Here is a 22,163-nt window from a genome sequence, read left to right on the forward strand (position 1 = left end):
ATAATTATGTTATGTTATATTATACATTAAGATATCGTATTAATGAATATTATTATAATTCGTATAGTTAAACTCTCTTCTTCTACGAGGATCATACAGCGCGACACGTGCGTGCGGGCATCGTAGTAGGTAAGAGTCTCGTGTAGGTCGTCGTTTAGATTTATTTAGTTTTTGGTCCGGCGTATTTATTTATAATAATTTAACGTATGATATTATCTGAATGTTGATATTGGAACAAACGATATAAATTATTTTGACATAAAAATCTGTTTAGGTTGATATGTATATATTATATGTAAGTACCTAAATATTATGTATTCATCATCATAGGAACACGAGAAGTCTAAAACCTGTGTTTATATTATACTTTCTTTTTTTTTTTTTTTTTTTTTTTTTTTTGTAAAGTGAGGTGAGTGGGTGCGGGGATGTTGGGTGTCCCTGTCCGTTTTGTGCACTATTTGCGAATCCTTTATCTAATTGGTCAGTTCATCGACTAGTCGTCATTATCAGTAGCAGATCACTCACAGGTCAGGTGAGGTTCGCGGGTAAAGTAAAATGTGGTGTGTGCGGTTGCATGTGATTGTTTATAAGTATATGATGGTGTTATTAAAAAAAAAAAAAAAAAAAAAAAAAAAAAAAAAAAAAAAAAAAAAAATATATATATATATATCTTTTACCAGTTAATTAATATTTTCTTCTTCGGGTTGGTGTGGTGAAACTAAAAATGTTGATGAAACCCTCAAGATTCCAATTTTGTATGTACCGCTCGTGGTTCAATTTTGGATTGTTTCGCTTCCTCTGGTATCAATAGATACTTAGCACAAGCGATGCTTACGAGCTGGACGCTGTAGAAGTTAGAAGTGTTGCGCGGTGCCGGGTAAGTAAGTAATTGTAATAAATGTACGTACCACCTACGACGATACTAGATTATTAGTAGTTATTTAGTAGATATTTTGGATAACATAGGATGGGTAGAGATCGATTGTTTGTCCGTCTGTGTCGCTACTGAAACTTTTTATCGTAATCGTATCATAGAATTATTTGCGGCCCTGAAAAGGGCCTTTTTTTTTTTATTTGCGTCTGCGCGATACGGTAATACCCACGTTAGTACATATTACACGATATCGCGCGCGACGACGCTGACAGTGCAGCGCTTAACCTCCGAAACCGTAGAGGGTGCGGCCTTGACGCTTCAGAGCGTAGACGACGTCCATGGCGGTGACGGTCTTCCTCTTGGCGTGCTCGGTGTAGGTGACCGCGTCACGGATCACGTTCTCGAGGAACACCTTGAGAACGCCGCGGGTCTCCTCGTAGATCAGGCCGGAGATACGCTTGACGCCACCTCTGCGGGCGAGACGACGGATGGCGGGCTTGGTGATACCCTGGATGTTATCACGGAGCACCTTCCTGTGGCGCTTGGCTCCTCCTTTCCCCAGACCTTTACCTCCCTTACCGCGACCGGTCATTGCGACTTGTTGTAGTAGAGATTAGACTTCTCGAACGGAATACTCAACACACGACTTGCGCCGCGCGTCGACACGAGTGGAATAGCTAGCTAGCCATCATTTTGCCGCTATTTATACGTTTTACCCTATTGCGGGGCGACGGGGGACGGGGTAAGATATATCAGAGCATTATTATTTGACTTACTTTTCATATATCTAAAGAAATATAATATTATATATACCTATTGATAAATAATTTCATATTATATGATATTTAAATTAATTTTGGATACTTAGGTTTAGACGTAGGGGATAATATATACTATAAAAACGGCGGCCGGCTTACGGATTAGATCCTCTTGTGAAGGATTCTTCTCCTCTAATATTTTTGTAAGCATTCAATCAGTGGTAATAATTTTGTCGATATAATAAAATAGCGCTTAATATGAGAGTCACGTGACGATTTTAATTTACTTTCCAATCTATTAGTGTGTTAACTCCTATTATTATAGGAAATAAGTTCTTTCTTAAATAATCCTTACAGTATAGTAGTATTTCGTGTATTGCAGTTAAATTTCATATATACCTCCGTACATTTTGTGTACGGTTGGTTATGTGTAAATTATATATATATATTTTTTTTTTTTTTTTTTTCGTAATGACCATGCAGTGATCGATCGATCGATTTATCTACGCAAGTGTTTGTTCAAAGAAACAATTGTGAATTTTAGAATCATGTGTGGCCCTGAAAAGGGCCTTTTGATATATGACTGACAGAAGCGTCACGTTCGCACGTCCAGACGCAAAACGCGTGGTACAAAATAATACATATAATGTAACCGTATGCGTTCGCGCAGACTGCGTCCTGTGATGTTGCTCCGTGCCAGTTTAAACGTGGTGGTTTAGGCACGTTCACCGCGGATCCTGCGAGCCAGCTGGATGTCCTTGGGCATGATGGTCACACGCTTGGCGTGGATAGCGCACAGATTGGTGTCCTCGAAGAGACCGACGAGGTAAGCCTCGCTGGCCTCCTGGAGAGCCATAACGGCAGAGCTCTGGAAGCGCAGATCGGTCTTGAAGTCCTGAGCGATCTCACGCACCAGACGCTGGAAGGGCAGCTTGCGGATCAGAAGCTCAGTGCTCTTCTGGTAGCGACGGATCTCACGGAGGGCGACGGTGCCGGGCCTGTAACGATGGGGCTTCTTGACGCCGCCGGTGGCGGGCGCGCTCTTGCGGGCCGCCTTGGTGGCGAGCTGTTTGCGGGGCGCTTTACCACCGGTGGATTTACGAGCGGTCTGCTTGGTACGGGCCATTGTGAATAATAATAATACGCGTGCGTGTACGTTACGTTAACGAGTCACGAGAGGGAATAAGCGATTTTTCGCCAGCGAGTCGCTATTTATACGTGCTGGCTGGTCGGAAAGGGACGGGGTTAGTGTCCGTGTGAGCGAGAGGGCTATAAAATTCACATACACGTCCCCCTCGCCCCTCTTCCTTTCTCACCAACACAAAATTTCTGATTAGAATAACAATAATATAATTGAAATATTAATTAATAAATAAATAAATAAATAAATACATACATACATACATACATACATATATTTCATTTAAATAACAGTCATCGCTATCGAAATTCGCCTCGATAGCCGGTTCAATCGAGTTAGGTCAGGTTATTAAAGTTAGGTTAGTATTTTATAAAATAGGTTTATAAGTTAGGTCAGGTTATGTTAGGTTTCGCGGAGTTAGGTTTGATCGAGTTAGGTTAGGTTAGGTCAAAGTTAGGTTAGGTTTTTTTTTTTTGTCACTCAAAACCTAACCTAACTTTTTTTTATAATGTCAGGTTATGTTTGGTTTCGCGGAGTTAGGTTTGATCGAGTTAGGTTAGGTTAGGTCAAAGTTCAAACCGATCAAACCTAACTTTTTTTTATAATGTCATTCAAAACCTAACCTAACTCCGCGAAACCTAACATAACTACTTATTTTATAAAAACCTAACCTAAATTTAATATCCATAACGTCTCACGTTACACATATGCATACACTAAGTGTATGTGTGTATTGTTGATTCCTTATTTAATACTCTTACATGTTGATACAACTTTCGTGTTGATACCGATTGACACCGTATGCACGGCTATCTAGAAACTTCTTATATTATATATTCAGAACGTATTTGTGGCCCTGAAAAGGGCCTTTTTGGTTGTTGTACAAACCACACTCTCGCAGCGTGTCGTGTCGCAATACGAACTACCTAAACCCATTACACTAAAAGTGTATTGAGAAGACAGATAGCATACGAGGAACGACGGACGCTTACTTGGAGCTGGTGTACTTGGTGACGGCCTTGGTGCCTTCACTGACGGCGTGCTTGGCGAGCTCACCGGGCAGCAAGAGCCTCACGGATGTCTGCACCTCCCTGCTGGTGATGGTGGACCTCTTGTTGTAGTGAGCGAGGCGGGAGGCCTCGGCGGCGATGCGCTCGAAGATGTCGTTCACGAAAGAGTTCATGATCGACATGGCCTTGCTGGAGATACCGGTGTCGGGGTGGACCTGCTTGAGCACCTTGTAGATGTAAATGGCGTAGCTCTCCTTGCGCTTATGCTTCTTCTTTTTCTTCGAGTCCGACTTGGAGATGTTCTTCTGGGCCTTGCCGGATTTCTTGGCGGCCTTACCGCTAGTCTTGGGTGGCATTGTGATATAGTTAGATGCTTACAGTACGATAGTCGAACTGAGAATAAAAATTTCGTACTAAGTTGCGCTCATTTTGTTAAAGCGGAGAACGGGAAATAGGGGATTAAAGATCGAGCGTCGCGCTCGCGGTATATCGACCAATAGCGTTCGTGCATCATTAGTATCGTCGGTCGGCATGGTGGGGAGTGAGAGCGCGTATTGATATTACTTACATATAGGTATTATTATTTTGATTATAAAATATATCAAATGCCGTATAGATTATACCATCATCAGTTTTGTTCAAAACCGTAGGCGGATAACAATTATATTATTTAAATGTATATAGCTTTATGTTTATTTACTATTGTTGTTGTTGTTACAGTGACACACTGCTGTAGATGAGCAAGTAATAGCTCTGAGCCATCACATTACCTTTATTTGTCGTTTATTTATTATACTTCTTGACGAAACGATGTCTCAAGTCTCTCATATAGAGACGTGTGTAGTGATGTGTTTTGCAATCAGAAAAATAATCTTATTAGAATTCAGAATTATCTACTTACCGTAAGTAATAACATTCATTCATTCATTCATCGTTCATATATATGTATATGATATAATTATATTGATCGATCGAATGACATCATACACGTATGCGTTATGCCATGAAACTTACAACGTTATCACAGAATCATATTGTGGCCCTGAAAAGGGCCTTTTGTAACGGTCACTCGGGCGGGAATATAACAGAGGCCACATTCACCAAACGCCGGGTGTTACCGCTAGAGATGTAGCCTGATGAGAAGTGAGTACACTTAAGCCTTCTTCTCGGTCTTCTTGGGCAGGAGCACGGCCTGAATGTTAGGCAGCACACCACCCTGGGCGATGGTCACACCGGAGAGGAGCTTGTTCAACTCCTCGTCGTTGCGGATCGCCAGCTGGAGATGCCTAGGGATGATCCTGGTCTTCTTGTTGTCGCGAGCGGCGTTGCCTGCCAACTCGAGAACCTCAGCGGCCAGGTACTCCATGACGGCGGCTAGGTACACCGGGGCACCGGCACCGACGCGCTCGGCGTAGTTGCCCTTGCGTAGAAGCCTGTGGATACGACCGACGGGGAACTGAAGTCCGGCACGGTTAGAACGGGACTTTGCCTTTCCCTTAACCTTGCCACCTTTACCGCGTCCAGACATGTTTAAAGAGAGATTTAAGTTTAGTTTACACACACGAAACGAGAGCACGATTGCTTGCTTGCGAGTGTATACGCTCTTTTTTAGTAGTTGCCTTTATTTTATACGTTCACGGTGTACGCTGATAGTGGGGATACAACGAGCCGACATAACACGAGCCCGATCGACCAATCAACGAGTCGCGTGCAAGAGCGCAAATTAGAAAGAGATAGATATAAAATAAAAACATTTCAATTTATACATCAAAGTATACCTAATAAAAATGACACAATTAACAAAAAATATTCCGTAAATTATATACTTATATTTATGTAGTTGTTGTTGTTGTAAATCTAAGACTTCAAATAATACAGTTATATTTATCATCATTCACCATCGATAAGAAAATATTCTGTGTAAGTATTCATGAAAACCTAACCTAATCAGTCTTATCAGTGAGATCATCAATAATCTTGAGACTTTTGCCATAAGACTCGATTTGAGATTGACTTTTTATATTGATTGCGATCGATCGACTCGTGTATGTATGTGTGTGTGTGCTTATTGCAATGAAACAGAGGCGATATGAACCTTTGAATAAATTTGTTAGCCCTGAAAAGGGCTTTTTGATGTGCGTTTAACGCGCACAGGCGTATGACGAGAGGCGTGTGAACAGGCGACACGTCGTCGTATATACGATATATAGCGACGACAATCGACATATCCTCCACCATCACGGCCGATGTAAGTACGACGACGACAATGTGACGCAGTCTTCTTACTTCTTCGAGGCAGCCTTCTTGGCGGCGGGCTTCGCTTTGGGAGCGGCCGCGGCCTTCTTGGGCTTGGGAGCTTTAGGCTTCTTGGTCGGCGGCTTCGCGGTCTTCTTGGCCTTAGGCGCGGCGGCGCTCTTGCCCTTGGCGGGGGTGGAAGGTTTCTTCGCGGCGGGCTTCTTCTTGGCGGCGGCAGCCTTCTTGTCCTTCGTGGCGGCCTTAGGCTTGGCCGGGGACGCAGCGGCCTTCTTCGCCTTAGCGGGCTTAGCTGCGGCGGGCTTCTTAGCGGCGGCTGAAGATTTAGCGGCGCTAGATTTCTTGGCCGCGGCGGGCTTCTTGCCGGCCGATGATGACTTCGACTCCAGTTTGAAGGAGCCGGACGCGCCCTTGCCTTTGGTCTGAATGAGTGCGCCGGATTCGACTGCGCTCTTAAGATATTTTCTGATGAAAGGGGCCAGCTTCTCGGCGTCGACCTTGTACTGGGCGGCGATGTACTTCTTGATAGCCTGCAGGGACGAACCGCTTCTCTCCTTCAACTCCTTGATGGCGCTGTTAACCATCTCGGACGTCTTAGGGTGGGTGGGTTTCGCCTTAGGCTTCTTAGCGCCAGCGGAGGCGGACGCCTTAGGCTTCTTCGCGGGCGTCGCCGGGGCGGGAGCGTCGGCAGCAACTGCGGTGTCGGCCATATTTATTTATTTATTTATTAATCGTCAAGTAAGTAAGTAAAGTAAATTAGTAAATCGCACAAACTGCGCAAAGAGAATACAGCGGACGCGTGTAAGCGGAGCGCTGCGCTGGCGAGTACTAAACACGGCTTATTGGGGGCGCCACTTTTTATATATACTCCGGCTTAACCGTAACGCAGACCCTCATGTCGCGGGACGTTTTCTCGTAATAACACTTCCAAGTTTTCACTTACTCGTTTATGATTAAACTAAATTTATAGTGAATTATATTATAATGATTATAATAAAATTGCACATATACATTCTTTATGAATTGATATACGTATTTTAATAGAAGTTTTAGGATTTGGAACGCCGATAAACGAATGAGAGAACTTTACTTTTGGTATTATAGGTTGCGGACACCTCGGGTCAGTTTAAAAAGTGATTTTTCTTAATTAAAATCACATCTAACACTATTATGTGTCCTCCAGTTAAATGCGAAGATACCATAGATAGATGTGACACAATAACAACATTAGAAAATTATATTTATAATGTTATTTTGACTTGTTGTCTTCACTGTCGTAAAACAGCCGTACCGCGACTTGGATTGCATTGCCTACGTTCAGTGGTTTGCTCTCTGCCGGTACCGACGTAAAACGGGATAGGTACTTTATATTAAATTTAAATAATTATGTTATGTTATATTATACATTAAGATATCGTATTAATGAATATTATTATAATTCGTATAGTTAAACTCTCTTCTTCTACGAGGATCATACAGCGCGACACGTGCGTGCGGGCATCGTAGTAGGTAAGAGTCTCGTGTAGGTCGTCGTTTAGATTTATTTAGTTTTTGGTCCGGCGTATTTATTTATAATAATTTAACGTATGATATTATCTGAATGTTGATATTGGAACAAACGATATAAATTATTTTGACATAAAAATCTGTTTAGGTTGATATGTATATATTATATGTAAGTACCTAAATATTATGTATTCATCATCATAGGAACACGAGAAGTCTAAAACCTGTGTTTATATTATACTTTCTTTTTTTTTTTTTTTTTTTTTTTTTTTTGTAAAGTGAGGTGAGTGGGTGCGGGGATGTTGGGTGTCCCTGTCCGTTTTGTGCACTATTTGCGAATCCTTTATCTAATTGGTCAGTTCATCGACTAGTCGTCATTATCAGTAGCAGATCACTCACAGGTCAGGTGAGGTTCGCGGGTAAAGTAAAATGTGGTGTGTGCGGTTGCATGTGATTGTTTATAAGTATATGATGGTGTTATTAAAAAAAAAAAAAAAAAAAAAAAAAAAAAAAAAAAAAAAAAAAAAAATATATATATATATATCTTTTACCAGTTAATTAATATTTTCTTCTTCGGGTTGGTGTGGTGAAACTAAAAATGTTGATGAAACCCTCAAGATTCCAATTTTGTATGTACCGCTCGTGGTTCAATTTTGGATTGTTTCGCTTCCTCTGGTATCAATAGATACTTAGCACAAGCGATGCTTACGAGCTGGACGCTGTAGAAGTTAGAAGTGTTGCGCGGTGCCGGGTAAGTAAGTAATTGTAATAAATGTACGTACCACCTACGACGATACTAGATTATTAGTAGTTATTTAGTAGATATTTTGGATAACATAGGATGGGTAGAGATCGATTGTTTGTCCGTCTGTGTCGCTACTGAAACTTTTTATCGTAATCGTATCATAGAATTATTTGCGGCCCTGAAAAGGGCCTTTTTTTTTTTATTTGCGTCTGCGCGATACGGTAATACCCACGTTAGTACATATTACACGATATCGCGCGCGACGACGCTGACAGTGCAGCGCTTAACCTCCGAAACCGTAGAGGGTGCGGCCTTGACGCTTCAGAGCGTAGACGACGTCCATGGCGGTGACGGTCTTCCTCTTGGCGTGCTCGGTGTAGGTGACCGCGTCACGGATCACGTTCTCGAGGAACACCTTGAGAACGCCGCGGGTCTCCTCGTAGATCAGGCCGGAGATACGCTTGACGCCACCTCTGCGGGCGAGACGACGGATGGCGGGCTTGGTGATACCCTGGATGTTATCACGGAGCACCTTCCTGTGGCGCTTGGCTCCTCCTTTCCCCAGACCTTTACCTCCCTTACCGCGACCGGTCATTGCGACTTGTTGTAGTAGAGATTAGACTTCTCGAACGGAATACTCAACACACGACTTGCGCCGCGCGTCGACACGAGTGGAATAGCTAGCTAGCCATCATTTTGCCGCTATTTATACGTTTTACCCTATTGCGGGGCGACGGGGGACGGGGTAAGATATATCAGAGCATTATTATTTGACTTACTTTTCATATATCTAAAGAAATATAATATTATATATACCTATTGATAAATAATTTCATATTATATGATATTTAAATTAATTTTGGATACTTAGGTTTAGACGTAGGGGATAATATATACTATAAAAACGGCGGCCGGCTTACGGATTAGATCCTCTTGTGAAGGATTCTTCTCCTCTAATATTTTTGTAAGCATTCAATCAGTGGTAATAATTTTGTCGATATAATAAAATAGCGCTTAATATGAGAGTCACGTGACGATTTTAATTTACTTTCCAATCTATTAGTGTGTTAACTCCTATTATTATAGGAAATAAGTTCTTTCTTAAATAATCCTTACAGTATAGTAGTATTTCGTGTATTGCAGTTAAATTTCATATATACCTCCGTACATTTTGTGTACGGTTGGTTATGTGTAAATTATATATATATATTTTTTTTTTTTTTTTTTTCGTAATGACCATGCAGTGATCGATCGATCGATTTATCTACGCAAGTGTTTGTTCAAAGAAACAATTGTGAATTTTAGAATCATGTGTGGCCCTGAAAAGGGCCTTTTGATATATGACTGACAGAAGCGTCACGTTCGCACGTCCAGACGCAAAACGCGTGGTACAAAATAATACATATAATGTAACCGTATGCGTTCGCGCAGACTGCGTCCTGTGATGTTGCTCCGTGCCAGTTTAAACGTGGTGGTTTAGGCACGTTCACCGCGGATCCTGCGAGCCAGCTGGATGTCCTTGGGCATGATGGTCACACGCTTGGCGTGGATAGCGCACAGATTGGTGTCCTCGAAGAGACCGACGAGGTAAGCCTCGCTGGCCTCCTGGAGAGCCATAACGGCAGAGCTCTGGAAGCGCAGATCGGTCTTGAAGTCCTGAGCGATCTCACGCACCAGACGCTGGAAGGGCAGCTTGCGGATCAGAAGCTCAGTGCTCTTCTGGTAGCGACGGATCTCACGGAGGGCGACGGTGCCGGGCCTGTAACGATGGGGCTTCTTGACGCCGCCGGTGGCGGGCGCGCTCTTGCGGGCCGCCTTGGTGGCGAGCTGTTTGCGGGGCGCTTTACCACCGGTGGATTTACGAGCGGTCTGCTTGGTACGGGCCATTGTGAATAATAATAATACGCGTGCGTGTACGTTACGTTAACGAGTCACGAGAGGGAATAAGCGATTTTTCGCCAGCGAGTCGCTATTTATACGTGCTGGCTGGTCGGAAAGGGACGGGGTTAGTGTCCGTGTGAGCGAGAGGGCTATAAAATTCACATACACGTCCCCCTCGCCCCTCTTCCTTTCTCACCAACACAAAATTTCTGATTAGAATAACAATAATATAATTGAAATATTAATTAATAAATAAATAAATAAATAAATACATACATACATACATACATACATATATTTCATTTAAATAACAGTCATCGCTATCGAAATTCGCCTCGATAGCCGGTTCAATCGAGTTAGGTCAGGTTATTAAAGTTAGGTTAGTATTTTATAAAATAGGTTTATAAGTTAGGTCAGGTTATGTTAGGTTTCGCGGAGTTAGGTTTGATCGAGTTAGGTTAGGTTAGGTCAAAGTTAGGTTAGGTTTTTTTTTTTTGTCACTCAAAACCTAACCTAACTTTTTTTTATAATGTCAGGTTATGTTTGGTTTCGCGGAGTTAGGTTTGATCGAGTTAGGTTAGGTTAGGTCAAAGTTCAAACCGATCAAACCTAACTTTTTTTTATAATGTCATTCAAAACCTAACCTAACTCCGCGAAACCTAACATAACTACTTATTTTATAAAAACCTAACCTAAATTTAATATCCATAACGTCTCACGTTACACATATGCATACACTAAGTGTATGTGTGTATTGTTGATTCCTTATTTAATACTCTTACATGTTGATACAACTTTCGTGTTGATACCGATTGACACCGTATGCACGGCTATCTAGAAACTTCTTATATTATATATTCAGAACGTATTTGTGGCCCTGAAAAGGGCCTTTTTGGTTGTTGTACAAACCACACTCTCGCAGCGTGTCGTGTCGCAATACGAACTACCTAAACCCATTACACTAAAAGTGTATTGAGAAGACAGATAGCATACGAGGAACGACGGACGCTTACTTGGAGCTGGTGTACTTGGTGACGGCCTTGGTGCCTTCACTGACGGCGTGCTTGGCGAGCTCACCGGGCAGCAAGAGCCTCACGGATGTCTGCACCTCCCTGCTGGTGATGGTGGACCTCTTGTTGTAGTGAGCGAGGCGGGAGGCCTCGGCGGCGATGCGCTCGAAGATGTCGTTCACGAAAGAGTTCATGATCGACATGGCCTTGCTGGAGATACCGGTGTCGGGGTGGACCTGCTTGAGCACCTTGTAGATGTAAATGGCGTAGCTCTCCTTGCGCTTATGCTTCTTCTTTTTCTTCGAGTCCGACTTGGAGATGTTCTTCTGGGCCTTGCCGGATTTCTTGGCGGCCTTACCGCTAGTCTTGGGTGGCATTGTGATATAGTTAGATGCTTACAGTACGATAGTCGAACTGAGAATAAAAATTTCGTACTAAGTTGCGCTCATTTTGTTAAAGCGGAGAACGGGAAATAGGGGATTAAAGATCGAGCGTCGCGCTCGCGGTATATCGACCAATAGCGTTCGTGCATCATTAGTATCGTCGGTCGGCATGGTGGGGAGTGAGAGCGCGTATTGATATTACTTACATATAGGTATTATTATTTTGATTATAAAATATATCAAATGCCGTATAGATTATACCATCATCAGTTTTGTTCAAAACCGTAGGCGGATAACAATTATATTATTTAAATGTATATAGCTTTATGTTTATTTACTATTGTTGTTGTTGTTACAGTGACACACTGCTGTAGATGAGCAAGTAATAGCTCTGAGCCATCACATTACCTTTATTTGTCGTTTATTTATTATACTTCTTGACGAAACGATGTCTCAAGTCTCTCATATAGAGACGTGTGTAGTGATGTGTTTTGCAATCAGAAAAATAATCTTATTAGAATTCAGAATTATCTACTTACCGTAAGTAATAACATTCATTCATTCATTCATCGTTCATATATATGTATATGATATAATTATATTGATCGATCGAATGACATCATACACGTATGCGTTATGCCATGAAACTTACAACGTTATCACAGAATCATATTGTGGCCCTGAAAAGGGCCTTTTGTAACGGTCACTCGGGCGGGAATATAACAGAGGCCACATTCACCAAACGCCGGGTGTTACCGCTAGAGATGTAGCCTGATGAGAAGTGAGTACACTTAAGCCTTCTTCTCGGTCTTCTTGGGCAGGAGCACGGCCTGAATGTTAGGCAGCACACCACCCTGGGCGATGGTCACACCGGAGAGGAGCTTGTTCAACTCCTCGTCGTTGCGGATCGCCAGCTGGAGATGCCTAGGGATGATCCTGGTCTTCTTGTTGTCGCGAGCGGCGTTGCCTGCCAACTCGAGAACCTCAGCGGCCAGGTACTCCATGACGGCGGCTAGGTACACCGGGGCACCGGCACCGACGCGCTCGGCGTAGTTGCCCTTGCGTAGAAGCCTGTGGATACGACCGACGGGGAACTGAAGTCCGGCACGGTTAGAACGGGACTTTGCCTTTCCCTTAACCTTGCCACCTTTACCGCGTCCAGACATGTTTAAAGAGAGATTTAAGTTTAGTTTACACACACGAAACGAGAGCACGATTGCTTGCTTGCGAGTGTATACGCTCTTTTTTAGTAGTTGCCTTTATTTTATACGTTCACGGTGTACGCTGATAGTGGGGATACAACGAGCCGACATAACACGAGCCCGATCGACCAATCAACGAGTCGCGTGCAAGAGCGCAAATTAGAAAGAGATAGATATAAAATAAAAACATTTCAATTTATACATCAAAGTATACCTAATAAAAATGACACAATTAACAAAAAATATTCCGTAAATTATATACTTATATTTATGTAGTTGTTGTTGTTGTAAATCTAAGACTTCAAATAATACAGTTATATTTATCATCATTCACCATCGATAAGAAAATATTCTGTGTAAGTATTCATGAAAACCTAACCTAATCAGTCTTATCAGTGAGATCATCAATAATCTTGAGACTTTTGCCATAAGACTCGATTTGAGATTGACTTTTTATATTGATTGCGATCGATCGACTCGTGTATGTATGTGTGTGTGTGCTTATTGCAATGAAACAGAGGCGATATGAACCTTTGAATAAATTTGTTAGCCCTGAAAAGGGCTTTTTGATGTGCGTTTAACGCGCACAGGCGTATGACGAGAGGCGTGTGAACAGGCGACACGTCGTCGTATATACGATATATAGCGACGACAATCGACATATCCTCCACCATCACGGCCGATGTAAGTACGACGACGACAATGTGACGCAGTCTTCTTACTTCTTCGAGGCAGCCTTCTTGGCGGCGGGCTTCGCTTTGGGAGCGGCCGCGGCCTTCTTGGGCTTGGGAGCTTTAGGCTTCTTGGTCGGCGGCTTCGCGGTCTTCTTGGCCTTAGGCGCGGCGGCGCTCTTGCCCTTGGCGGGGGTGGAAGGTTTCTTCGCGGCGGGCTTCTTCTTGGCGGCGGCAGCCTTCTTGTCCTTCGTGGCGGCCTTAGGCTTGGCCGGGGACGCAGCGGCCTTCTTCGCCTTAGCGGGCTTAGCTGCGGCGGGCTTCTTAGCGGCGGCTGAAGATTTAGCGGCGCTAGATTTCTTGGCCGCGGCGGGCTTCTTGCCGGCCGATGATGACTTCGACTCCAGTTTGAAGGAGCCGGACGCGCCCTTGCCTTTGGTCTGAATGAGTGCGCCGGATTCGACTGCGCTCTTAAGATATTTTCTGATGAAAGGGGCCAGCTTCTCGGCGTCGACCTTGTACTGGGCGGCGATGTACTTCTTGATAGCCTGCAGGGACGAACCGCTTCTCTCCTTCAACTCCTTGATGGCGCTGTTAACCATCTCGGACGTCTTAGGGTGGGTGGGTTTCGCCTTAGGCTTCTTAGCGCCAGCGGAGGCGGACGCCTTAGGCTTCTTCGCGGGCGTCGCCGGGGCGGGAGCGTCGGCAGCAACTGCGGTGTCGGCCATATTTATTTATTTATTTATTAATCGTCAAGTAAGTAAGTAAAGTAAATTAGTAAATCGCACAAACTGCGCAAAGAGAATACAGCGGACGCGTGTAAGCGGAGCGCTGCGCTGGCGAGTACTAAACACGGCTTATTGGGGGCGCCACTTTTTATATATACTCCGGCTTAACCGTAACGCAGACCCTCATGTCGCGGGACGTTTTCTCGTAATAACACTTCCAAGTTTTCACTTACTCGTTTATGATTAAACTAAATTTATAGTGAATTATATTATAATGATTATAATAAAATTGCACATATACATTCTTTATGAATTGATATACGTATTTTAATAGAAGTTTTAGGATTTGGAACGCCGATAAACGAATGAGAGAACTTTACTTTTGGTATTATAGGTTGCGGACACCTCGGGTCAGTTTAAAAAGTGATTTTTCTTAATTAAAATCACATCTAACACTATTATGTGTCCTCCAGTTAAATGCGAAGATACCATAGATAGATGTGACACAATAACAACATTAGAAAATTATATTTATAATGTTATTTTGACTTGTTGTCTTCACTGTCGTAAAACAGCCGTACCGCGACTTGGATTGCATTGCCTACGTTCAGTGGTTTGCTCTCTGCCGGTACCGACGTAAAACGGGATAGGTACTTTATATTAAATTTAAATAATTATGTTATGTTATATTATACATTAAGATATCGTATTAATGAATATTATTATAATTCGTATAGTTAAACTCTCTTCTTCTACGAGGATCATACAGCGCGACACGTGCGTGCGGGCATCGTAGTAGGTAAGAGTCTCGTGTAGGTCGTCGTTTAGATTTATTTAGTTTTTGGTCCGGCGTATTTATTTATAATAATTTAACGTATGATATTATCTGAATGTTGATATTGGAACAAACGATATAAATTATTTTGACATAAAAATCTGTTTAGGTTGATATGTATATATTATATGTAAGTACCTAAATATTATGTATTCATCATCATAGGAACACGAGAAGTCTAAAACCTGTGTTTATATTATACTTTCTTTTTTTTTTTTTTTTTTTTTTTTTTTTTTTTTTTTGTAAAGTGAGGTGAGTGGGTGCGGGGATGTTGGGTGTCCCTGTCCGTTTTGTGCACTATTTGCGAATCCTTTATCTAATTGGTCAGTTCATCGACTAGTCGTCATTATCGAGAGTCGCAACTGTGACGTTGACGGGAACGCACGCGCTTGAGCACGCTCTCGAGACTTACGCACCCTACCCAACTCATTAGTTGTCGTGTGTTAACGCCAGTGTTGTGCAAGTACATAATAAATAATAATAAAGGCGATTTATTATTATTTATTATTTTAAATTCAGTGGCCCCCAGTGTTGAAAAGACCTCGCTGAGATCGTTTGCTGGTGGAAACCTAACGGTGCCAACTAAAGCCACCAGGCGCTAGCGGGGCCGTTTGTCGGTGGTGCCACAAACGGGGTTTACAAGCCCAGTCTCAACCCACTGCCATCTGTATTTTATCTTGTGCTCACGCCTGTGTTAATTACAGGTCAACACGCCGACACCGCACACACACGCCACAGCCATGGGCATCTATAGGACGCCTACCAAGGAGACGAAGGCCACATCGGAGGAGGACTCGGCCGCGGCAGCGGCCTCGACGGGGGTGATGCGACCTCAGGCCAACGACCAGCTCACGCCAACCCCTTCTCCGGACGTAACGGAGTGCACAAAGCCAAGGCGCTTACCAGCTTGTGGGAGCTACACGGGGTCTTCGGCGTCAAGTGACTCGGAAGAGGACCTTGACTTCGAGGACTCCGTGGAGGGCTCCGACGAAGGCTTGGGCGCTGAGGCCAGATGCACCTCCGGAACGCCCGGGGACGGGGAGGCGGCGCAGTCAGCGACCAAACAGGTCCCAACACGTTGTGACTTGTCACGCGATGACTCATCACCGCTTGACTTGTCACCACGTGGTGGTAATGCATTACGCGCCGAGAGTCCGCTGCCGCCGCCGCAGCCGGCCGGCAACCTCATCACGCCGGCCAACTCACCGCATCGCCGCCAACAGTCACCTTGCCGCCCTCAGCCCGGCCTCGAGATGACCGGGGCCTCCTGGATGGCGATATTCGAGAAACTCGACAGAGTAGCTCGGGGATCGCTAGACAGTTGCACCCTCGGCCCGCTCGAGGCGGCGCTACTCTCAACCCTGTTGACGCACTCTAGGGCGCGCCAACAGAAGAGGCGACGGGACGAGGACAGCCCGCCGGCACAGGAGGAAAAGCGGGAATGTAACCGCATCACTCCTGTGGCGCGCGGGCCTACTCAACCCGCCGTCTGCCCACAGGTCTCGCAGCCGATGGACACAATGGAGCCAACTACACCCGCCGCCGGAGGCTCACAACAGCCACCGCCACGCAAAGTGCTATTACCCACGCCGGTAGTAAGCGCCAACGCGTACGCGGAAGCGGCCAAATCGCCACCTAAAACCGCCACTTCTCTGCCCACAGACACCGCAACCAGCAAGAAGAAGAAGCAGCAGGCGCCGCCCCTGACCAAGAAGGCCAAACCGCCCCAGATCCTGGCCGAGGTCCTCCCAGACCCGGCCCACCACCTGAGGGCCATCAACAAGCGTCTCGGTTTTGAGGCCAAAACCGAGAACGTCGAACCGACCGGGGTACGGTTCTATCCCAGGACCGGGGAGGAATACCGAGTGGTATTCTCCTACCTCAGCAGCGAGCAGGCCCTCGACCCGAGGATCCAGTTCGTCAAGCATCCGGAGAAGTCGACCCTACCAATGAAGGCTGCAATCCGCGGCCTACCGTCAAGCATGACGGTGCAGGACGTGAAGGACGCGTGCGAAACAGAGGGGTATACTGTATCACATGCACGCTTAATCTCCACAGGCAGAGGACGAGGAGGCACCATCTTCTTCGTCCAGCTCGACGGCACGGAGCGAGAAAACCCTGGTTTTCTGGACCTCACAAGCATCGCGAACATCAACACCAAGGTTCGTGTCGAACCTTGGAGAGGTAAACCCGGGCCACCGCAATGTTATCGGTGCCAGGGCTTTAGGCACTCTTCACAGGGATGCCATCGACCGGTGCGATGCGTGAAATGCGCCCTGCCGCACTTGTCACACCAGTGCACGCGACCGAGAGAGGAGCCAGCAACGTGTGCAAATTGCTACAAAGACCACCCGGGCAATCACAAGCAATGTGAGACATATTTACAGGAGCTGCGCAACTGGCGAGGGGGCACCCGCTCCTACTCACGCCGCCCGCCAACCCGCCGCCCGCAACGAGGCCCGGACACTAGGGCCTCGGACACGCCTAACCTGGTGGAGGAGTCTTCCACAGGCTCCCTAATGGCACCCGCCAACCTGCCGAGGCAACGCCAGCCCGGGCAACGCAGACTGCCGCAGCCACAACACAAACCGCAGAGGATGTCGCAAGCAGAGATCGACACCACAGCGTTGCGCAGGGACATAGTTGCCGCGGTGCAAACCGCGGTAACTGCGTCCCTGAAACCAACGCTAGACGAGGTAGTGTTAGCTATTAAGTCTCTGTCTAGGCCTGACCAAACTCAGGCCTAGCTCACCCCAGCAATAACGCAAGTTATTCGCCAGCTACACTCTTTTACGGCCTAAAAGAGAAAGATTTAAGGGTAGTATATTGGAACGCGCAGACATTAAGCGGTAAACTTAATGATCTGCGCACTTTTCTCCACAGCCAAGACGTCGACATCATGCTGATTTGCGAGACAAAGTTGAAAGCGTCCAACACGCTTTCAGCCAGTGGGTACATCGTGTACCGCCTCGACCAGGCAAACCCGGAAACCGGGTACGCTTACCGAGGCCTAGCAGTCATTGTCAAGAGGACAATCATCCACCAAATGGTGGACATCGACCAGCCAGCCTCACTATCCGCACTGGGGATAGATATCAAACTACAAAGGCATAATCTGCGCTTGTTTGCTATCTACAGGCCCTGCGGACACTGCCGACCGGCAGAGATGCGCGCCGACCTCAAACGACTACTGGTGGACTCCCCCGTGCCGACCATCCTGGCCGGGGACTTCAACGCCGAGCATTCCGCTTGGAACTCCTCCGCGCACTCCCAAGCGGGAAACGTTATCTACCAGATCGTGGAGGACCTCGATCTGGTAGTGGGAGGGCCCTACGAGCCCACTCACTATCACGGCTCAGACGTGTACAACAGGGGCACCACCATCGACTTTGCGATCTCTCGCGGAGTCGATACACTCATGAGGCACCAGGTATTTTACGATCTCACATCCGACCATAGGCCGGTGCTCCTGACCATCGCAGACCAACCGACGACGAGACTCAACAGAGGACCCGGACGCCGCTACGACTGGACGGCTTTCACAGAAGCCATGGTAAATTCTCCCCGTACAGGTCCCATATCGACCGCAGAAGAGGTCGATGCAGCAGCAGCCACAATCACCGGAGACATCAAGGCGGCCCTAGCCGAGGCCACCCACATCATCCCGCCCACAGACCGGCGCAAACCGCTCCCGAGGCCGCTTCAAGCGCTTTTGGAGAAAAAGCGCTGGTACAGGAAACAGTGGCAAAGGACTAGGGCTCAGTCTGTAAAGACCGAGCTCAATCGTCTGGAGCGATTGTTAAAGGACAAACTCAACGAGCACAGAGCTGCAAGCTGGGAAGCGCACATCGATAGCCTAACCGATCACGTTCCTTCCATCCACAGGTTATGCAGACAACTCAGCTCGAAACCCGAGCCGATACACCCACTAGAGGACGACACCGACGGAATCCTGAAATACGCAGCCAAGGACAGAGCGGAAATACTCGCTCGCAGCCTTGAGCAGCAATTCAGGCCCTTCCCCGACACAGACCCGCAACACACAGCGGACATCGTACAGCACGTCAGAGACTATCTCAACGTGCCGGTCGAAACCCACGATGATCCAATCTACTTTTCTCCTTCACAGGTCAAGGCGACTATCAGGCACCACTGCAATCCGAAGAAGGCACCGGGCCCCGACGAGATCCCGAACATGGCGCTCCGCCAACTGCCGCTAAACACCTTAGCGGCAGTGGCGCGCCTGTTCAACGGGATCTTGCGGTCGGGGCACTTTCCCACCGTCTGGAAGACGGGACGGGTCATCGTCCTTCCCAAACCCGGGAAGGACAGAAGAAAGCCGGAGAGCTACCGGCCTATCACGTTGCTATGCAACCTATCAAAGGTATTCGAGAGGTTGCTGCTCCGGCACCTCTCGCCACACATCCAACCCAGGCCGGAGCAATTTGGTTTCAGGTCTCAACACTCCACCACGTTGCAGCTCACCCGTGTCCTACACCACATGGGCATGGCGCTCAACAAAAAGGAGTACACAGTCGCTGTCCTCCTAGACATGGAGAAAGCTTTTGACCGAGTCTGGCACGAAGGTCTAATATACAAACTTTCTCTGTCCACAGCACCCCGCCGCATCGTGAGAATCATCGCATCATTCCTAGCAGACCGACGCTTCCACGTACAAGTGGAAGGCACGGTGTCGCAGGACCGCCCAATACAGGCAGGAGTCCCCCAGGGGAGCTGCCTATCGCCCTCGTGCTATGCGCGCTACACCGACGACATACCAGTCGTAGGACAAGCGCAACTAGCCCTCTTTGCTGACGACGCCGCTTACTATGCTTCATCTTTTCAGATGCCGCATGCAGTCTCCAAGATCCAGCCGACGCTCGACGCCCTTCCTGACTGGCTCTCCAAATGGAGGCTATCAGTCAATGTGGGCAAAACGCAAGCGCTCATCACAGGGCAAGCGCGAGACTTGCCCGCACCTCCTTCTCTTTTAGGACAACCGCTCACGTGGTCACCCACAGTGAAATATCTGGGGGTGACCATAGACAGGCGGCTCACCATGCAGAAACACACGGCGGAGACAATCAGACGAGCGAAAACCGCTCGAATGAACCTCCGCCCGGTTTTCTGCAGCAAGCTCCCTGTACGGACCAAAGTCGGTCTGTACAAAGCTTACGTCCGCTCTCGACTAACCTACGCTACACCAGCCTGGTATTCTTTCTGTTCCAGGTTCAACAAGCAGAGGATGAGGAGCCAGGAGACACTCTCGCTACGGACCATCGTCGCAGCAACCCGATTCGTCAGCAACGCAGCCATCGCCGAGTACCTGAAGTGGCGCAGCCTGGACGAGTTCATCGAGCGTCTCGCGCGGGTCATGTATGACCGCGCGGACAACTGCAGCCACGACCATCTACGAGGGATCGCGCCACACTACACACGACCACCGGACCTACACGGGGCTCGGCATCTCCCCCGAGCCCTCCTACACAACGACGACGACGACAACAACGAAGAAGAGGAAGAAGAAGACGTCGTCGACGACACAACAACACCACACACACTCGGATGACACCTACGAAGCACACGCCAGCCTAAACTGCCGGTCGCCTTCACTGCGGCCCCGAAACCTGGCCCCGCTCAAACGGTATCACCAGGCTAGGGGTTGCGGGGTTGGATAACGGCCGGTAGCGATAAAGCTGGCCTACACCGGATCGCGCAGCCGTCCAAAAATCGACGGTGGAAGACCGCCCCACGAAGATGGGGCGCGAAAACAGATTCAGTCTCCGCAACAGGGATGTTGAAGAGACCCCTCACACCCTCCCAAAAGGGTATCGAGATGACATACATACGATCGTCATTATCAGTAGCAGATCACTCACAGGTCAGGTGAGGTTCGCGGGTAAAGTAAAATGTGGTGTGTGCGGTTGCATGTGATTGTTTATAAGTATATGATGGTGTTATTAAAAAAAAAAAAAAAAAAAAAAAAAAAAAAAAAAAAAAAAAAAAAAATATATATATATATATCTTTTACCAGTTAATTAATATTTTCTTCTTCGGGTTGGTGTGGTGAAACTAAAAATGTTGATGAAACCCTCAAGATTCCAATTTTGTATGTACCGCTCGTGGTTCAATTTTGGATTGTTTCGCTTCCTCTGGTATCAATAGATACTTAGCACAAGCGATGCTTACGAGCTGGACGCTGTAGAAGTTAGAAGTGTTGCGCGGTGCCGGGTAAGTAAGTAATTGTAATAAATGTACGTACCACCTACGACGATACTAGATTATTAGTAGTTATTTAGTAGATATTTTGGATAACATAGGATGGGTAGAGATCGATTGTTTGTCCGTCTGTGTCGCTACTGAAACTTTTTATCGTAATCGTATCATAGAATTATTTGCGGCCCTGAAAAGGGCCTTTTTTTTTTTATTTGCGTCTGCGCGATACGGTAATACCCACGTTAGTACATATTACACGATATCGCGCGCGACGACGCTGACAGTGCAGCGCTTAACCTCCGAAACCGTAGAGGGTGCGGCCTTGACGCTTCAGAGCGTAGACGACGTCCATGGCGGTGACGGTCTTCCTCTTGGCGTGCTCGGTGTAGGTGACCGCGTCACGGATCACGTTCTCGAGGAACACCTTGAGAACGCCGCGGGTCTCCTCGTAGATCAGGCCGGAGATACGCTTGACGCCACCTCTGCGGGCGAGACGACGGATGGCGGGCTTGGTGATACCCTGGATGTTATCACGGAGCACCTTCCTGTGGCGCTTGGCTCCTCCTTTCCCCAGACCTTTACCTCCCTTACCGCGACCGGTCATTGCGACTTGTTGTAGTAGAGATTAGACTTCTCGAACGGAATACTCAACACACGACTTGCGCCGCGCGTCGACACGAGTGGAATAGCTAGCTAGCCATCATTTTGCCGCTATTTATACGTTTTACCCTATTGCGGGGCGACGGGGGACGGGGTAAGATATATCAGAGCATTATTATTTGACTTACTTTTCATATATCTAAAGAAATATAATATTATATATACCTATTGATAAATAATTTCATATTATATGATATTTAAATTAATTTTGGATACTTAGGTTTAGACGTAGGGGATAATATATACTATAAAAACGGCGGCCGGCTTACGGATTAGATCCTCTTGTGAAG

At 46.5% G+C, this 22,163-nt stretch overlaps 8 protein-coding genes and 1 pseudogene across 8 annotated transcripts; all 9 read right to left on the minus strand.

Moving 5' to 3' along the window:
* Positions 1-1,154: 1,154 nt before the first annotated feature.
* On the minus strand, positions 1,155-1,466 carry LOC134752445 (histone H4). The gene has a single exon (XM_063688148.1). It carries the CDS (start codon positions 1,464-1,466, stop codon positions 1,155-1,157), a length of 312 nt encoding a protein of 103 aa, XP_063544218.1.
* Positions 1,467-2,347: 881 nt separating this feature from the next.
* LOC134752446 (uncharacterized) lies at positions 2,348-10,174 on the minus strand (annotated as a pseudogene).
* Positions 3,762-4,139, minus strand: LOC134752067 (histone H2B). Its single transcript, XM_063687629.1, has one exon. The coding sequence runs from the start codon at positions 4,137-4,139 to the stop codon at positions 3,762-3,764; it is 378 nt and encodes a 125-aa protein (XP_063543699.1).
* Positions 4,937-5,311, minus strand: LOC134752068 (histone H2A). Its single transcript, XM_063687630.1, has one exon. It carries the CDS (start codon positions 5,309-5,311, stop codon positions 4,937-4,939), a length of 375 nt encoding a protein of 124 aa, XP_063543700.1.
* LOC134752066 (late histone H1-like) lies at positions 6,066-6,746 on the minus strand. The gene has a single exon (XM_063687628.1). The coding sequence runs from the start codon at positions 6,744-6,746 to the stop codon at positions 6,066-6,068; it is 681 nt and encodes a 226-aa protein (XP_063543698.1).
* Positions 10,175-11,177: 1,003 nt separating the features above from the next.
* On the minus strand, positions 11,178-11,555 carry LOC134752234 (histone H2B). The gene has a single exon (XM_063687861.1). The coding sequence runs from the start codon at positions 11,553-11,555 to the stop codon at positions 11,178-11,180; it is 378 nt and encodes a 125-aa protein (XP_063543931.1).
* Positions 11,556-12,352: 797 nt separating this feature from the next.
* LOC134752363 (histone H2A) lies at positions 12,353-12,727 on the minus strand. Its single transcript, XM_063688043.1, has one exon. The coding sequence runs from the start codon at positions 12,725-12,727 to the stop codon at positions 12,353-12,355; it is 375 nt and encodes a 124-aa protein (XP_063544113.1).
* Positions 12,728-13,481: 754 nt separating this feature from the next.
* On the minus strand, positions 13,482-14,162 carry LOC134752346 (late histone H1-like). Its single transcript, XM_063688025.1, has one exon. It carries the CDS (start codon positions 14,160-14,162, stop codon positions 13,482-13,484), a length of 681 nt encoding a protein of 226 aa, XP_063544095.1.
* Positions 14,163-21,505: 7,343 nt separating this feature from the next.
* Positions 21,506-21,817, minus strand: LOC134752447 (histone H4). Its single transcript, XM_063688149.1, has one exon. The coding sequence runs from the start codon at positions 21,815-21,817 to the stop codon at positions 21,506-21,508; it is 312 nt and encodes a 103-aa protein (XP_063544219.1).
* Between the last annotated feature and the right edge of the window lie 346 nt (positions 21,818-22,163).

This window comes from Cydia strobilella, chromosome 24, assembly GCF_947568885.1.
Source record: "Cydia strobilella chromosome 24, ilCydStro3.1, whole genome shotgun sequence".
Lineage (NCBI taxonomy): Eukaryota > Metazoa > Arthropoda > Insecta > Lepidoptera > Tortricidae > Cydia > Cydia strobilella.

Coding starts and splice junctions, on each gene's coding strand:
- LOC134752445 (XM_063688148.1), bottom strand. CDS start 1,466: ATGACCGGTCGCGGTAAGGGAGGTAAAGGTCTGGGGAAAGGAGGAGCC.
- LOC134752234 (XM_063687861.1), bottom strand. CDS start 11,555: ATGCCACCCAAGACTAGCGGTAAGGCCGCCAAGAAATCCGGCAAGGCC.
- LOC134752363 (XM_063688043.1), bottom strand. CDS start 12,727: ATGTCTGGACGCGGTAAAGGTGGCAAGGTTAAGGGAAAGGCAAAGTCC.
- LOC134752067 (XM_063687629.1), bottom strand. CDS start 4,139: ATGCCACCCAAGACTAGCGGTAAGGCCGCCAAGAAATCCGGCAAGGCC.
- LOC134752447 (XM_063688149.1), bottom strand. CDS start 21,817: ATGACCGGTCGCGGTAAGGGAGGTAAAGGTCTGGGGAAAGGAGGAGCC.
- LOC134752346 (XM_063688025.1), bottom strand. CDS start 14,162: ATGGCCGACACCGCAGTTGCTGCCGACGCTCCCGCCCCGGCGACGCCC.
- LOC134752066 (XM_063687628.1), bottom strand. CDS start 6,746: ATGGCCGACACCGCAGTTGCTGCCGACGCTCCCGCCCCGGCGACGCCC.
- LOC134752068 (XM_063687630.1), bottom strand. CDS start 5,311: ATGTCTGGACGCGGTAAAGGTGGCAAGGTTAAGGGAAAGGCAAAGTCC.